This window comes from Oryctolagus cuniculus, chromosome 3 (assembly GCF_051225735.1).
Source record: "Oryctolagus cuniculus isolate XC-2025 breed Fujian yellow rabbit chromosome 3, ASM5122573v1, whole genome shotgun sequence".
Classification (NCBI taxonomy): Eukaryota; Metazoa; Chordata; class Mammalia; order Lagomorpha; family Leporidae; genus Oryctolagus; species Oryctolagus cuniculus.
Genome location: NC_142869.1, coordinates 140501105 through 140520128, shown reverse-complemented (window position 1 = coordinate 140520128; position 19024 = coordinate 140501105). Strand labels below are relative to the sequence as shown.

The window sequence follows — 19024 nt, the reverse complement described above, 5'->3', positions numbered from 1 at the left end:
TGAATAAGATCAGAGTCGGCGAGCTCAAAAGGCTTCCATAGCCTTGGCAACTCATGACTAGAGCCTAGGGAGATTACTGACGCCATAAACAAGAGTGTCAAATTGTTAAGTCAACAACAGGAGTCACTGTGTACTTACTCCTCATGTGGGATCTCTGTCCTTAATGTGCTGTCCAATGTGAAGTAATGTTACAACTAGTACTGAAATAGTATTTTATACTTTATGTTTCTATGTGGGTGCAAACTGATGAAATATTTATTTAATATATACTGAATCAATCTTCTGTATATAAAGATAATTGAAAATGAATCTTGATATGAATGGAATGGGAGAGGGAGCGGGAGATGGGAGGGGTGCGAGTGGGAGGGAAGTTATGGGGGGAAGCCATTGTAATCCATAAACTGTATTTTGGAAATTTATATTTACTAAATAAAAGTTAAAAAAGTAAAAAGGTTCAATTTAATAAGAGGAAATATCAATTTTAAAAATATATGCACACTCATTATTACAGCACCAAATACATAAAGCAAACATTGCTAAAACTGAACGGAAGACAGATTCCATGGCAGTAACGATAGGACGCTTAACATTCTATTTTCAGCAAAGAAATAGCAAAGTTAAACTGCTCCCTAGACCAACCCGACCTTACAGACATCTACAGAACATTCCATCCAACTGTTGCAGAATAAACATTCTTACTAGCACATGTCAGATTCCCCAGGGTATATTATATTGTACATCACAAAACAAGTCTTCACAGATTAAAACAGAGATCATATCAAGTATCTTTTCTGATCACAATACAATAAAATCATAAATAAATAACAAGAAAAACTTTGAGAACCTCATAAATGCTTGGAAATTAAACAATTTAATCATAAACAATCAGAAAATTTTAAAATTCCTTCAAACAGATGTAAATGGAAACACAACATACCAAAGTCTTTGGGATACAGCAAGATCAATAGTAAGGGAAGTTTATAGCAATCAGTGCCTACATCAAAGAGCAGAAAGTTCTCAAATCAACAGCCTAAACTTGTACCTCCAAAAACCAGGATAACAACAACAAATCAAATGATAAATTAGTAGAAGAAAATAAATAATAAAATCTGAGAAGAAATAAATAAAAGTTAAAAAAAAAAGAAAAAAAAAGAAATAAATGGAATCAAGTCTAAAAACCAATTCAAAAATCAACCAGATGAAGAGCTGGTTCTTCGACAGGATAGACAAATTGACAAATCCTTAGCTAGAATGCAAAAAGAGAGAAGACTCAAATAAATAAAATTGAAAATGAAAAAGGAGACAATATAGCTTGACACCACAGCAATACAAAAGATTGTTAGGAAAAGTATACAAAACATTTGATAATCTAGTTCAAATTCCTGGACATATACAACTTACAATGATTGAATCATGAAGAAATAGAAAAAAAAAAAAACAGATCAATAACAAGAATGAAATTGAGTCAATAATTAAAAGTTCCCTATTAAAGAAAACCGAGGACCAGGAGGATTCACTGTTGAATTCTTCCAAGAATTTACACCAATACTTCTTAATTTATTCCAAAAACAGAACAAAAAGAAATTCTTCCAAATTCTATGAGATATTACCCTGATACCAAAACCAGACAAAGACATAATAAAAAAAGAAAGCTACAGACCAATATCCTTGAAAATGTATATGCAAAAATTCTCAAAAAAATACTAGCAAATGTAATTCAACAACACATTCAAAAAATTATTAACCCTGATAAGGTGGGAGGCAAGCATGGCTCAACATATGCAAATCAATGAATTTGGCACAGCCCATCAATAGAATGAAAAACAAAAAGCTTATAGCCATCTTAATAGACAAAGAAAACCCATTTCATGAAACTCTGAACAAATGAGATTTAGCAAGAACACACTTCAGCCTAACAGAATTCATAAATAACAAGGCAACAGCTAACATACTTAATGGGAGAAGCAGAAGGCTTTCTCTCTAGGATCTGGAATGAGACAAGGATGCCTACTTTCATCACTTTTATTCAACACAGTGCTAGAAGTTCTATCCGGAGTGACTAGAGAAGGGGAAGAAATATATGGCACCCAAGTTGTCACTGCTTGCAGATATATAAATAGAAAATCTTCGTTATATACCAATAGGAAATAATTTTAAAAAGTAATCAGAAAAGCAATCCCATTTCCAATAGCTACAAAAAGAAATTAAACTATGTAGGAATAAATTGAACCAAAGAGGTGAATGATGTCTACAATGACAACTATACATAACTCATTACATAAACTGAAGAGGATACAAAGAAATAGAAAGCTATCTCTTATTCACAGATTACAGAATCAAGTTTTTAAGGAAAACTATCAAAATTTTACTTCGTTCTTTTAAAAAGATTTTTTTTTTTTACTTATTTGAAAGGAAGAACTATCAGAGACCCAAGGAGAGACAGAGATCTTCCAAATGATGCAACAGCCATGGCTGGGACAGGCTGACAGGAGCCAGGAACTCCATCCAGGTCTTCCACATGTGTGGCAAGAGATAAAGTACTTGACCCATCCTCTGCTGCTTTCCCAGGCACATGAGTAGGAAGCTGGATCAGAAGTAGAGCAGCCAGGACTCAAATTGGCACTCTGATATGGGATGCCAGCATTTCAAGCAGCAGCTTAGCCTGCCGTGCCATAATGCTGTACTCCAGAATCAGTATTTTTTTAAAGGTCCATACTCCCCAAAGTGATATATAGAGTCAATGTAATCCCTATAGAAATAACAGTGACAGTTTTCACAGAAGGAGAGAAAGCACTGCTAAAGGTTGTATGGAATCACAAAGATCCCTAAATAGCCAAAGCATTTGCGATAACTAAGAATAAACCAGAAGATGTTACAATGCCTAAATTTAAAATATGTTTAGTACAAATTAAAGCTAAGTGTTATTGGCATTAAAACAGACACTCAGGCCAATGGAATAAAATAGAGAGCCTAGGAGTAAGCCCAGCCACTACAGACAACTGATCTTTGACGGAAGTGCTAAGAACACATATTGGAGAAAGGGCTATTTTCAATAAATGGTGTAGGGACACTAGGAAATCCACATGCAGAAGAATTAAGATAGACCTCTACCTCACATCCCAAACAAAAATCAATTCAAGTGGATTAAAGCTATAAATGTAGGTCCTGAAACAATGAAAATACCAGAAGTCCAATGGAAGGCAAATGCTTCAGGACACTGGAACGGGCAAAATTTTTGATTCAGGTCCCAAAGCACAGGAGACAGAAGCAAAAATGGACAAACAATATTTCATCAAATTAAAAAGCTTCTGTATAGCAAAGGAAATGGTCAACAGAGCGAATGGAGAGAGCCTACAGAATGGAAGAATAGTTGCAAGCTATATATCTGACAAGGGTTAGTAACTAGAATATCCAAGGAATTCAAACAACTCAATAGCAAATAGACAAAGAATCCAGTTAATAAATGGACAATAGATCTAAACAGACATTTTTCAAGGGGAGTCATACACACATGGCAAACAGGAACTTGAAAAAGATACTCAGCATCACTAATCATCAGGGTAATGAAAATCAAAGCCAGAATTAGATCACCACCTCACTCCAACTAAACTGGCTATTATCAAAAAGAAATGATAACAGGTGCTGGGGAGAATGTAGAGAAAAGGAAACTCTTTTATATTGTGGATGGGAATGTAAATTAGAAAAGTCATTATGGAAAATAGTAGGGAGGTTCCCCCCAAAATTAAAAAGAATTAGCATACATATGATCCAGTAACTGCCTGCTGGTTATATATGTGAGGGACATGAGATGCACCTGTTGAAGAGACATCTGCAGCCATATTCACAAAGGTCAAGAAACAGAAACAGCCCTACGTGTCCATCCACTGATGAGTGGATAAAGAAAATGTGGCAGATACACACAACGGGATACTTCTTTGCTGTTAAGAGGGACAAAAGCCTGTCATTTGAGACAACATGGATGGAACCAGAGGTTCTTATGCTAAGTGAAATAAGCCGGGCGTAGAAAGCAAGTACTCTATGATTTCACTCGTGATTCAAACCTGAAAAAGTTGATCTTATACAGGTTGATAATATAACGGTGGTTACCAGAGGCTTGGGAGGCTGGGAGAGGGGGTGGGGAGAAGGGTTGGGGAAAGGCTGATTAATGGACCCTGAGTTGTAGTTCTGGAGAAGGAAATTCTGGTATTCTATTGCACGCAGGGTGCTTGTGGATAATAATAATGTATTGTATTCTTTAAATTGCTAGAAGAAAGGACTTCGAATGTTTCACCATAAAGAAATGATAAATGTTTGAGTAAATAGATATTTTTATCCTGATGTGAACATTACACAATGTGTGTGTGTGTATATATATATATATAGCATAATAACACATTGTACTCATAAATATGTGCATTTTTCATGTATTAGTTAAAAAGTTCTCTAAGCTATATTTATATTGCACTTTCAAATATTTGACATTTTAGAAGGTCTAACAGTGTTCTTCACAAGGCCTAAGTGCAACTTTATATTATATTATAAATTCTCCTTGAGCAGGCAAGCCTATTAATTTGATTCCCATTCACAAAGCTGATAATTGTCAAATGTGGACCTTCTGAGATTCTAACCCATACATCTAACCTCCTACCTGATATCTGGTTCCAAGACCATCAAGATCAATACCATCCAAAGTGAATCCATCAATTTCCCGCAATCCTGCTCCTCTCTTATGCTTCCTGTTTCAACGAATGGCATCCCTGCCCAGACAGCTGCCAAAACATTATCCTTGTATATCTGTCACTCCTTCATCTTCTCCGTCTCCAACCTTCTCCATATCTCTATTAAAAATCTCAGAAACATCTAACATTTCCCTAACCCCTCTCCTCCACTCCTGACAATGAGATTTTCCTTTAGTGTACTGTCTTCAGCCTCCTATTTGGTCTCTCAGCATGCATTCTTTCTCCCTTCCACTCCATTCTCCATCTTCAAAGGGATATTTCAAAACATCCAAAGTGCTTGGATCTTATTTAAAGTACTTCGGTGACTCATTATCACTTCTGGGATAAAACTGAAACTCCCCAGCAGCTTTCAAGGTCTTCAAGGTATTTTCGCTTGCCGTCAACTCAACTGGAACTGTTTTGGACGGCTACTTGGAACCTTGTCTGGTACTTTATGAGCTTTATGTGCTCATCTTCTAGCCTTAGTTTGAAGTACTATCTCAGAATACCATAGACTGAGTGGCTTCACCTACCAATATTTATGAGTATTTCTCTTTGCTCTGGTGTCTGGGAAGTCTAAGACCAAGGTTCTGGGAGAGTCCATGTCTAACTGTTCACTTCCCGGTTCACAGATAGCTATCTTCCTGATGTGTTCTCAGAAGGTAGTGGAGAAGGGGCTGGAGAGCTCTCTGGGGTGTGTTTGATAAGGGTCCTAATCCCACTGATGAAGTCTCCTGACTTAATTTCCTCTCAAGGACTCTACTTCCCAATGCTATCATATTGGGGTTAGCATTTCAACAGGTGAATTTTAGGAGGGGACAAACATTTGCCCATAACTTAGTCTTTATGCATATGATTTTCAGTTCTTGAAACACTATTTACCCTACCTACCCTACTCAGCCAGCTTTATATTATCCTTTAGTCTTTGCTTGGATTCCTTATTATTATTATTATTATTATTATTATTCTGGATTGCTTCCCCACAGCCCTCCCCCCACCCCAAGTCTGGACCCATTCTGTATGTTGCACTTCCTCAGCAAATCCTAAAAATTAGGCTGCTTTGTATCTGCCTGTTAATATGTGTAACTGCCTCCACTACCCTGATACCCTCACAAAGGGAACTCTTCCATATCTTTGCAATTAGAGTCCTTGGGTTCAGCCCAGTAACTGACATAGCAGGTCGTTAAAAATATTTGTAACATGAATGAACAGAGGACTGTTTCTGTACCGATGATTTTCCATCCTTAAAAGGTAGGGCAAGATCAGTAAGCGTATTACCTAGCCCATTAGTAGTGATTTGGGTAAAATAGCTATCACTGTACAATTTGGCTTACTGAGCTCCAGGGGTCAGAAGGGAGAAGGAAGAAAGGAAACTGAGTTCAAACCTTAACTGTAGCTCCTGGGAAGAAGAGCCAGTTGCCCGTGTCCACTGGGTCGAGATTGTCTTCTAAAATGACTTTTCTGTGTGCTGAGTTGATGACCAGGATGTTGTCCAAGGCCCAACAGGCTTCATACACTTCACCCACGTGCAGATTCTCCTGCTTCCACTGAAACTGCACGTTTTCCCCTTTGGCTTCTTCAGGAAGGTAGAGGATATGGATGATGGTGCTGACATTGGAAGGGGCTCTGGAACACACAGTGAGAAGGGGAGTTCAACTATACCGCTTGTTTCCTACAGATGAACTTTCTTAAGACTGTACTTCCATTTTCTCAAAAATGGCAGTCACTACAATCATAGAGCCTTTAAATCTTTTAATATCTTCTGAGTATTAAGATTTTCCGATTGAGTGATGACAGTTTAAATATTAAATGCCTCTAAGAAGTTTACATTTAACACAGACAAGCATTAAGTATATTCACGTAAGCCAGTAATGAAGTCACCCGAGAGAAAATGGCACATACTTCCACGGATTAAACAAAAAACCAAAGTGTATCCAGCATTTCATGCTGCGCATGGCAGACCTTCAATTTAAAGCAGTTTGTGTAAACTGATTATAAGAAAAAAGGGAGGGGCTGGCGCTGTGGCATAGTGGGTAAAGCTGCCACCTGCAGTGCTGGCATCTCATACGGATGCCAGTTCGAGTCCTGGCTGCTGCACTTCCAGTCCAGCTCCCTGCTAATACACATGGGAAAGCAGTAGAAGATGGTCCAAGTCCTTGTGTCCCAGACCCACATGGGGGACCCAGAAGAAGCTCCTGGATCTTGGCTCTGGATCAGCCCAGTTTTATCTGTTGTGGCCATTTGAGGCATGAACTAGCAGATAGAAGTTTCTGACTCTTTTTCTCTCTCTCTGCCTTGCTGTAATCCTGTCTTTCCAATAAATAAATAAATCTTTAAAAAGAGTGATAAAAACTATACAATTATGATGTTTTATATGAATTCTTACTCTGAAATTATGTACCTATTAGTAGTTAATGTATACAATATGTTTAATAATTAGTCTTTATGTAATAATTATTTCTAGCAATCACATGTACTTTCAAATGTCTAGTCTATATGAAATGTGAGATTTTTCAATAGAATTTAATTCTTTCATTTGTAATTCTTTATCATGTCATGGATATCAATCTTTCAAAACATGATACCATTTAACATGATTTTTATATTACATCTGTTAGATTCTAGGTCCTTCTGCTATACAATTAAATATTTTTATTAAACATTTTATTTTACCAAAGTAGAAATCTGCTGTAGTAAAAATGACTGCTTTAGCCAAGATTAAAAGTGGTCCTAAAATGCAAACCAGTGGTACCCTGGGCTCGCTATAAATCAGGTTTGAAAGGACTAGAGAAAAGTCATTATTTTGCAGTCACCAATAAGGCACATATATATCTGTGGAATTGTCAGTGTAGGTTATAGATGGTGTACCTTACCTTTGGGAGTAATCAATCCCCTATTCTTTCAAAATATTTCATGATGACTATGATTTTGGCTTCAAAAGGAATCGGCACTGACAAAGAGAATCAATCTATTTTGGTTTTGGGAGGTGACTGGAAATTCTTGCACGCTGAGCACCAGTGGTAAGGGAAATTTGCACAAATGAGCAAGATGCTTTGGTACAAGGCCTAAAACTGAAAGCCCCATCTAGCGCAAAAATAGACTCAGCTGAACACAAGCTTTATATGTTTTAATTAAATCTGGAGTTTCATTGTTTGTCACATCAAAAGCACTCAGATGTTTTCCAGCAAGAAATATGTACGACAATTTTCTTAAACTATGATACATAACATGCTAGAAGGAGTATTTATACTGCTTTTCTTAAAGCCATTTATATAAATAAGTATTTCATAGGCATGTCTTTGCATAACTATTAGTAATTAGAAAGAATAGCAAAATGTTCTGCTATAAAATTGACACAGCATGTCAGAGCTCAGCTTGAAGTTGATAAATTATATTTAATCCCACAGCAGAGGGAGACAATTTATTAAAATCTGTGAGTTAGAATCGCTCTTTTCACTTTTTGGTTATAATAGAGCCTGGACTTGTGAAGTTTTTATTTTAAAACTTTCAAGAAATACTACTAGAAACTTTGGATAGAGTGGTTTATTATTAAGGACTAAGAACCTAATATTTATTCTATTCCTCTAAATAAATCACAGTTCTTTTAATATGGAAATATAGTAAGGAAAATAGCTTGTTGAGAAAAGGAAGCTGTCATAAAACTGATGAAAAATATTCTACTTAAGTTATGCTAATTTAAGAACTAACCCAATCATAATAATTACTTTACGAAAGCTCAAGGTATTTTTCCTTAACTATTTTAAACCTAAAATGAAGCATCCATTTTGAATTTTATTTTAAATTTTAAACAATGCAGAAATGAAAAATATTATTTGAGTTTTGCTAATTAAACCAAACATCCTCAATGTAAATGAGTTTTTCCTCAAGCATCCTACTTCATTTTCATACTGAGGGATTTTTTTTAATAAAAGGAAAAATGTAATATATGATTATACAAGTCACATACAATTTTGAAAATAGAATTTGAAAATTAGTCTTAGGGGAATTAGAAGAGAAATGACAGAACTGGAGATTAGATGGGGGGGGGGGGAAACCAGTGGCTCTTAACTCAAAACTTCACAAACTGGAAAGTGGTCATCAGATGTACACCCGGGCCAGAGCCCCAGCCAGAGAGATGGGTGGTGTCTATCAGGTCTGATAGATCATAACACATCCTAATAGGATAGATCATAATTCAAGTAATTCAACATAATTAACAACCAGAGTACTTTTCACCAGGAAGAAAAAGGAAACGGTAGAGTGAAGGCAGGTAGGGAGCAGCAATCCAACTTTGCTAGAGTTTATGAAAATGCTGTAAATGACCACAAACCTGATTTTCTCAAGCTGCATCCAGTCCGCAGTGTTATTCTTGGCATATGAGACGATGATGCTGGGGTCTGAATAACTAAAGCGACATGAACCTGACCCTGTGAATAGCAAGCACAATAAATCTCAATGTTAACAAACAGTACAATTATATATTGTCCTTGCTGATCCATACTTGCCCTGTTCTTCCAACTAGGCTGTAATTTCTACAAATACTACTTAATAAGTAATCTCAGAAATCAGAAAAAAAAAAAAACAAAAAAACATAAGTTGGAGATTCCTTTAGTGACTTATGAACTATTACATTGTAAAATAAACACTGAGTTCTACATCAAGAAATATCAAAACATCATAGAATGACTGATAATGCCATAATGGTTCTTGCAGGGTAATATCAATTAACAGTGATTTTGTTAAATGATACAAAAATCATGAAGCTGAGGAATAAAAACATCATTCTCTTTCTATATATGCCTTAACTAAATGATGAGACAGTAAGTGAGGAATTAAAGCACGCTAAAGACAATTCAGGTCCTGGGTGACTGACAGTTGTTGTAAATGTGATCGATGTTACTCTACGAGTCCGTTATTAGAGATTTAACATAGAGACGACACAGTTCATGGTGAATATTTGGGGATTATTTCTCATTATTGTTTTCAGTATTGGAAATATAAACTCCACAGACAGCTTAAAAATGGGGAAGCCTTTGCTTCTACAGATGTAATGCATTCATAAAAGTAAAGCACAGTATGATTTGTAGATTTAAGGATCTCAGAACACCCCAAACAGCCATGAAACCCTGGCCAGATTTATCGTAACTGACATAGCAGAATTCTTTATACTCCATTAAGGCCAATGAACCCAAGGAAAAAGCAATAGAGCCATTTATGTTTAACTTTGACCCATCTGCCAGAGGAGCCTTGGTTTCAGCAAATGGCATCTGTTGATGGTTTCACGTTTGTGGTGCTCAAGCTTTAATCAGACTCATTTATTTTATTTCAGTGGTGTTTAGGACAAACCATTCGGGTCACCACTCGCCCAAGCTGGCGGTGTGCTAAGAGGCCAAACAGCAGTTTTCCTAGATTTATTCTCACAACTGAAATATAGGTGAAAAAGCAAGCAAAAAAAAAAAAAAAAAAAAAAGTGGGGTGGGTCACTCAAAGGAAAACTGCCCAGCCACCTTGCTCTTAAATGGAAACCCACCTTATGCCATTTTAATCATTGCTAAATTCTACCTTTCATAAGCAGCTGCTTAAAATAAATATCAAATTGTGCAGCTGAAAATGGAATCGGGCAGGATTTGTGGGACAAACTTCAACACAAACAAGAACGAGGTCTGGCAGAGACTTTGTTATTTCAAGGAAAAGTTCGAATGAGCCTGAAGAATATAAATGCTATTTATGTGCTTCTGCTATGTCTTATACACCCCAAGCACTTACAAGCAAATCTATAATGCAGATCTCTAGAAAGAGAAACAACAGAACAATGACAACCAAAAATGTTCCTTACAGAATGCAATTTCTTGCAAATTATTTTCAAACAGAAGAAAGGGAAGTTGATACATATCAAAATAAAAATGTGTCCAAATACAGCCATTGGTGATAAATGTAACTTTTTAAAAATTTTAAAAATTTTTTATTTTTGGACCGGCAGAGTGGACAGTAAGAGAGACAGAGAGAAAGGTCTTCCTTTGTTGTTGGTTCACCCTCCAGTGGCCGCCGCGGCCAGCGCACCGCGCTGATCCGAAGCCAGGAGCCAGGTGCTTCTCCTGGTCTCCCATGCTGGTGCAGGGCCCAAGCACTTGGGCCATCCTCCACTGCACTCCCTGGCCACAGCAGAGAGCTGGCCTGGAAGAGGAGCGACCCGGACAGAATCCGGTGCCCTGACCGGGATTAGAACCTGGGGTGCCGGTGCCGCAGGCAGAGGATTAGCCTATTGAGCCAAGGCGCTGGCCAAATGTAATATTTTTAAAAAAGATTTATTTATTTACTTGAAAGGCAGAGTGGCAGAGAAAGGGAGGGAGAAACAGAGAAAGAGAAGGAGAGAGAGAGAGATCTTTCACCTGCTGGTGTGTTCCTCAAATGGCTGCTACATATGACACTGGACCAGGCTGAAGCCAGGAGCCAAGAACCCCATCAGGGTCTCCCATGTGGGTGGCAGGAACCCAGCTACTAGGGCGAATTAGCAGGAAGCTGCATTTGAAATGGAGTAGCTGGGACTCAAACCCAGGTACTCTGCTATGAGATGCAGGCATTCCAAGCACTGGCTTAACCTGCTGCACCATAACACTTGCCCCAAATATGACTTCTTTTCTTTTCTTCTTCTTCTTTTTTTAAGATTTGTGCTTATTTATGTGAATAGCTGAGTGACAGAGGGGAAGAGACAGAGGTAGAGACCTTGCAACCCTTAGTTCACTGCCCAGATGGCCATAACAGCCAGGGCCGGGCCAGGCTAAAGCCAGGCGCCAGGAATTCTATCTGGATCTCCCATGCGGGTTGCAGGGGTACAAAAACTTGGGCCACCATCCACTGCCTTTCCTGGGGCATTAGCAAGGAGCTGGATCAGAAAGAAGCAAAGCAGCTGGGAACACATCAGTGTTGCAGGTGGCAGCTTATCTCTCTGCACCACAATGGTGACCCCTATTGACTTTCTTATGCTACATCTCAGTGTTTTAAGATTCAATTTATTACACACTTATTTAAAAGGGGGAGGGCATCTAGCAGATGACTCATTTCCCCCAGCCTTTTAGCCTTTACATTTTTAATATTTAAAACATTGGGTTTTTGTTTTTCTTTTAAAAGATTTTACTTAGTTATCTGAGAGAGTTACAGATAGTGGGTAGAGGCAGAGAGGAAGGTGTTCTATCTACTGGTTCACTCTCCAAATGGCCACAATGGTTGGAGCAGTGCTGATCCGAAACCAGGAGCCAGGAGCTTCTTTCGGGTTTCCCAAGTGGGTGCAGGAGCCCAAGCACTTGGGTCATCTTCTACTGCTTTCCCAGGCCATAGCAGAGAGCTGGATCAGAGGAGGAGCAGCCAGGAATAAAACCGATGCTCAAATGGGATGCTGGTGCCATAGGTGGAGGCTTAGCCTACTATAGCACAGTGCCTGCCCCCAGAACATTGTATTTTTTGGAGGCCATCTCCTTGTTAGCTCTTGTGACTCTGCACCAGAGACCAGCTGGTGTCCTGTCTCTAGCCTCCTCAGTACAACACTGTTGGCCGGTGCTCACAACACCCCCCTGCTTGGTTGCCCTTCCACAGTTCCTCATTGCCCTCAGAACAAAGCTGCACCTCTTCTTGCAGTGGGTAGAGACGCATAGCACCTAGGGATCCTGAGTGCACCCTGAGCAAATGAACTGGCCTGAGGTCATCTTAAAGAGTTCCTACATAAAAACAAAGGCTAGGAAGACAAAGGGACTCCAAGAGAGGGAGGGACGCTGGAAGACAGGAGTCTGGGGTATGAGTGGCCCGCTAGAGAGCAGGAGAGGCACTGTGTACTCGGCGGGAAGGCGCACACCCCAGAAGAATCACTGCCAGCACACTACCTTCCTTTGGCACCAGTCCATCCCACAGATAACTCCCCACAGCCACGCAGACTGTAGCCGTACAACCTTTCCAAATTGCCATCCCACTGCCCCAGAGACATCAGCAGGCAGAACCAGGGTGCCCCTTGCCCAGATAGAAAATAGTTGTGTGACTTTGCTTGGGGGAGAGAACAGGAAAGGGTCACTCACTGTTCACTCCTCTTTGGGAGTGCAGGTGCCTAACACCCGTCCCAACCTGCTGTGCCCAGACACTGGGGAAAGGAGCTGTCACATTCCCCAACGGAGGCACCTCCTCTGCAGTGAGGAGACAGCTGCAGGCAGGCATCACTTGCAATGGCTACTTCTTGATTTCCTTTCTTGAATAAAAGATATTTAGAGGCCAAAGAGAAATTTAAAACCAGAAAGGAAAGACAAATTGTCTCGACATATTGTCACATGCAAAGTATCCTCTTATTTGCAGATGTGTTTTTCTCTTCTTCAGATCACTTCCAATGCAATCCTTTACTCTACAGCAACAAGTCTGCCAGACCCATTCAAAGAGGGAAGACAACAGAGAACCATGGTCATCAAAGTTTGCCCTGGGAGGCACTGATGGACTTAATCTGATCTACAACTTCAAGCACTTTCCTTGGCTCCTACAGGCAAGCAAGAAAAATCCAAATACTTTCATTTTTACCCTCAACAGGGGTATAAAGTGACAAGAGGTTCTCAAAGTTTGGTATTAATAAATAAACTTTTTAAAAAAACCTAGTGAACTTCTAGAATCTTCTGAGGACTCCACACAGTCTAGGATTTCTGGTTCCCATGCAGTACTGCTACCAGCTTACGGTTTGGGGGAGGGCAGAGTATTTTGTGTAAAAGACGTAAGCTTTCATTGGGTTGTTTCTGATTAGGTTTGGTTGTCAATTCTTGATTTTAAACTGAGAAATAAATGGGTAAATAATAAAAGTAGACCTACAGTCATTTACAGCAGCCATCATTTAGCTATCGTTGGTTCCTTTGTCAACCCTGTAGAGTTCAATGATAGATGATTCCATCCACAGTATTTCTGGCCTGTTATTGTCTTACAGTTTGTCCTATGGTTTGGCACACATATGCACTGTGATATAAATACAGGCCACTTCTACTCCTGCGCAGATATCTATATAATGCCCTGAAGCTATCTTATCACAACAACATTTCATTCTTCCTGATGTCCTGAGTTCATACCACTGAATTGGCACCTATTTGAATAATTCGCTCAGTGTTATCAAGTTTAATAAAAGAAAACTGGGTTATTTCTTTTATAATTTCTCAGCATTTTAATATAAAATCATACGTCTAAGTTCATTCCTACTAGGTTAACCATGCAATGCAGACGGTAATGCCTTCATTTTAATGTTGCAAATCTATGTGAACCACACTCTGTATCTGTCCATATGACCTAATTCTGCTCCCAACTGTTACAGAGGATGATGTATTTCTGTTCATCAGAACCTCTTCAAATGGTCTAGGTCCCACTTCCTCTCGGGCCTTACAATCTTTCTTCTCTCTCCCAAACATCAATTTCTCCCCAAAGACTTCCTGGATAATTCTCACTATCATATGACTGAACACGGTGTAAACCTACTAAGCACCTTCTATCTTTGAACAACCATAATAACAAACCCTCTTGATGCCACACCCCTACCTTCTGTTTCTTCCCATCCTATTTTTGCTCCTTTGTACAGCAAAAACTTCTTGTAAGGTTGTGCAGTGACTGGCTCTGGCTCCTCATTTCCTGTTCCCCCTTCTCCACTCCATCCAGGCTTCAGTCCTCGAGCACTCCACTGAAACTGCTCTCATTAGTCCTCCAGTTGGTGGGGAGTCCATGCTGCCAATGGCATTGCAAATTCAGGCTACTTGACCTCTGGGCAGGATTTGTTAGTCAATCCAAGGCTTCCTGGGTGGGGCTTCTCTTGGCCCCCACTACCTTCTCGATTTGTCTCCTATTTTTCTGGCCTCTTTTGTTTGTTCTTCTCTATTGTCTTTTTCCTCTTAACCTCAAACTGTTTTTGTTTAATGTTAATATTTTTATTTTATTTTATTCTTAAGATATATTGTACGTGAAAGCAGAGAGAGAGAGAGAGTGTGTGTGAGAGAGAGAGAGAGAGAGAGAGAGATTGAGAACAAAATCTCCTATCTGCTGGTTCACTACCCAAATGGGCTACATCAACCTGAACTGGACCAGACCAAAGCCAGGAGCCGGGAACTCCATCCTGGTCTTCCATATGGGTGGCAGAGGCCCAAGCACTTGGACCATCATTTGTTGCTTTCACAGGCACACTCGCAGGGAGCTGAATCAGAAGTAGAGCAGCCGGGACTCAAACTGGTGCTCTGATACAAGATGTGGAGTTCTAAACTTGGGCTTAACCAACTGCACTACAACACTGGCCCCTGATTTTATTTTTAATTTGCAAATAACAGGTGTATATATTTATGGAGTATATGATATACCTGCATCAATTGTGGGGTGATTCAATCAGATGACTTAGAATATCCATCACCTGACATGCCTTACCATTTCTTCATAGTGAGAACATTTAAACTCTACTCTTTTTAGCAATTTTGAAATATAAAACAGGGCAGTATTATCTGTAGTTACATGCTGTGCAACAGCTCAGCAGAACTCATGCCTACTGTCTAATGGAAGCTATGTACCCTCTTTGACTCACATCTCCCCTTTTCCTGTCCACCCCATCAACCCTCCCAGCCTTTAGCAGCCACTGCTCTACTCTCTGGACTCAAACTGCTTCATGCCTTTCTGGCGTCTTATTCACATTGCCCCCTGTGGAGATCTAACCTGCTTCCAAGGCTTTAATTAACGTTGATAACACCCAGGTTTATATTTGCCACGAGATTCACACTTACAGATTCAACTGCTACTTGCCATTGCAAATGGAAGTCTCCAACTTAGTAAATGAAAATTAGGAGTATTAGTTTTCTACACCATGGATATTCTGCTGTGGCTTTCGTTTCAAATAATGCCTCCCAAAGGCACATAAACAACAGAAGTCTAAAAACTGATGCTTTTTTTATCTTGGAAAATATCTTATAAAACCACAACTTAACAAATGTTTCTCTAAATTGCAATGTGATGGATTAATGAGAAAATCTTTGATAACATATCACATAGCCTTCAATAGATCTTGTTTAATTCTTCCTATAAGAGGGGAGCCTACATGATAATGAATTCAATGCTTGTTAATGCTACTATATTCTATATAATTTTTCCTTCTTTTTTTTTAAAAGATTTTATTTTTATTTATTTGAGAGGTAGATTTACAGAAAGTAAGAGGGAAAGACAGAGAGAAAGGTTTTCCATGCGCTGGTTCACTCCCCAACTGGCCGCAATGGCCAGAGCTGGGCCAATCTGAAGCCAGGAGCCAGGAACTTCTTCTGGGTCTCCCATGTGGGTGCAGGGGCCCAAGCACTCGGACCATCTTCTACTGCTTTCCCAGGGCACAGCAGAGAACTGGATTAGAAGAGGACCAGCTGGGACTAGAACCAGCACCCATGTGGGAAGTCAGCACCTAAGGCAGAGGATTAACCTATTGCGCCACAGTACCGGCCCCTCCTTCACTTTTTAGAGTGAAAATCCCTTGGCCATAAAATACCTTTCAGAGGGGCTGGTGTTGTGGTGGCAGTGGGTCAAGCCACCTGCATCCCATATGGGAGCTCTAGGTCAAGTCTAAACTTACCTCCAGTTCCAATCCAGCTTCCTGCTAATGCTTCTGGAAAACCGTGAAAGATGGCCCAAATACTTGGGCCCTTGCCACCTATGTGGGAGACCTAAATGGAGCTCCTGGCTCTTGGCTTCAGCCTGACCCATACCTGGCTATTGTGGCCATCTGGAAGTGAATCAGTGAATGGAAGATCTCTCTCTCTCTCTCTCTCTCTCTCTCTCTCTCTCTCTCTTTCTTTTTCTCTCTCTCCCTCTCCCCTTCCATCTCTCTCTGTCACCCTGCCTATCAGAGGTATGTATAGGGGTTAGTGGAGTTGACAGAGAAAATGGGCTGCTAGGGTTCTAATCTGGGCTTGACACTTAGCTGTGTAACCCTAGGCAAGTCACTTACTGTTCCTGTACTGAAGTGTTCACATGGGTAAACTGTGAACAATAATAGCAACCACTCAGGGAATTGTCCTGAAGATTAGGACCACAGTGATCTTAAGTCCTAGAACTGAGTGACAAGAACGAGCCATGAGTTAACTGGAACACATTTTGTCTGAAAGTATGATTATTATGTTAGCTGTTTTGGTTAAGGCAGCCTTCACAAGAAATATCAAAGCAGTTGCCATATCTTTCTGTAACCAACGGTAGGTAATCTGGGCTTGCAGCTTGTTTTGTTACCAGCGAAGGGTAATAAGCTTAGGAGCAGAAGTGCAGCACCAGTACCTTAGGCTGTTGCTATCAGAGAGTCCTCAGTGGCAGCCCCCTATGACCTCCCGAGAGGAGCACCAGCCTGCAAGCCGCTGGACAGAGGCTCCGAATCCCCCCACCTCCCTGGCCTGATCAAGAGGGGCTGCAGAACAGCCAGTGATGATGAGGATGGCCATGATGGGAGGGCTGCATCTCCAAAAGCCTCTCTGGCCAGAGCTGAGCTCACTATGCCCGGGAAACACTAATGTCACGCAACAAGGATTCACCGCGCTCCTCTTGAGTGTGAAGCAGCTCTTTTGGGGAGTGAACCAGAGGATAGTATCTATCTTTCTCTCTCTTTGCCTTTCAAATAAATATTATTTTTAAAAAGTCACAAAGACATGTATATATGATGTATAATATTCTGAATGTAAAAAAATTGGCTAAATGGCTTAAGATCTATATTGAATAAAACTATTGACTTGCCTCAATGATTAATATCTATTGGAAATCAGAACACTTGTTGCAGCAGTGTATCGAAATCTCCATGGTTCCTCATATGACTACTGAGATAGGCAAAAGTCTAAGCATCTCAAATAAAAGGTGATAAGATACACTAGAGTTTCAAAGGAAAAGTTGAGGCAACTTGCAAGGGGTTGTTAAAAAAATAGTGAGGAAGTGACAATAAGTTTCATATCAATGTCAACATATATGTATCAAGACAACCTATACAAATGCAATGTTCACTTCTAACATGCTCAGTGTAGACAGAAACACATTGACCAAGAAACTGTTGCAGATGTAGCTTCAGGACCTCACTGGTGTGTGTCCCTCCCAAGGCCCTGGGGGGAGCTCTAGAAGTGTGCCCACATGAGTGTATTTTATAACACGTGCAACTAGTTAAGGTCTTGTCTCCATTCTGGTGCCCCTTCAGCATGTGCCTCCTCATGTCACGTGGTACTGGCATGGCCCTGCTGCTTTGGGGATTCAGACAGCGAGTAGTTGAGTAGGAGGTACATCTATTTTGAGTGATATGCTTACATGGCCCACGTCTATTTCACAGTGTCCTCATTCTCAGCACAGCAAGTGCTCCCAGGAACTCTTGCCGCCCCTGTGCTGACGCACCCAGCATCGTGACTCAGACACTGATGACGCACTGCCTGATGAGTGATGTCAATTCATAGTGAAGGTTAGTCACTGCACAGAAAAAGCTACAGTGCCCCCAGATGTAAGCAAGATAAAGATTTTTCCAATTTCACAATAACCCCAACAATCTAAATGACATTATCAAGAAGGAGTTGCAAAGGTAAAATAACTCACATAAACAACCAACTCCCATCCACAAACGTAGAGAGAATTCTATTTTCTCTACAGGAAATGTGAAACACTTGCTGTCATAGGAAGAAGTGATTTCAGAGTATGCAACCAAAAAACACAAATCAAAAGTATTACAGGGCATTTGAGAGAGCTCACAGAGAGGTTTTATTTCTTGATTTTGTGACATTTGTGGTATTAGAAACTTCTAGAAGTCTGTGATTGTATTATGATTTATTTTCTGACTCTAAATAGATATTCTCTTGGGGCCAGTACTGTGGTGCAGTGGGTTAAGCTGCTGCCTGTGACACCAACACAGCGCTGGTTCATGCCCCAGCTGCTCTACTTCTGATCAAGCTCCCTAGTAACGCACCTTGGAAAGCAGTACAAGATGGCCTGAGTGCTTGGGTCCCTGAAACCCATGTGGAAGACCCAGATGGAGTTTCTGGCTCCTGGCTTTGATCTGGAGCATCCCTAGCTATTGAAATCATTTAGGGAATGAACCAGTAGATGGAAGACCTCTTTCTCTCTCTCTCTTCTCCTCCCCCCCTTCTCTCTTTAACTCTTTCAAGTTAATAAAGTAAACCTCAATAAATATTCTTAGTGTTACCTAATTTTGAACATGGAACTTTCTTTTTCCTTAGCAAGACCCTGGCCCTCTTCCAATGTGTAGACGCTTCAAATGTGGACCCACAAAACTCGGATCCCTCTTTTTTTTTTTTTTTTTTTTTTTTTTTTTT

At 40.0% G+C, this 19024-nt stretch overlaps 1 protein-coding gene across 2 annotated transcripts in view; it reads right to left on the bottom strand.

Annotated features, from left to right (window-relative positions):
• Positions 1–19024, bottom strand: part of RELN (reelin) — a 539369-nt gene that overhangs the window by 217921 nt on the left and 302424 nt on the right. For both annotated transcript variants that reach the window (XM_051849694.3, XM_070071183.2), the window contains exons 9-10: positions 9049–9145; positions 6104–6344 (exon numbers count right to left, since the gene is read on the bottom strand). In XM_051849694.3, coding sequence (XP_051705654.3) covers positions 6104–6344; positions 9049–9145 — 338 coding nt within the window. The remainder of the gene's footprint in view (positions 1–6103; positions 6345–9048; positions 9146–19024) is intronic.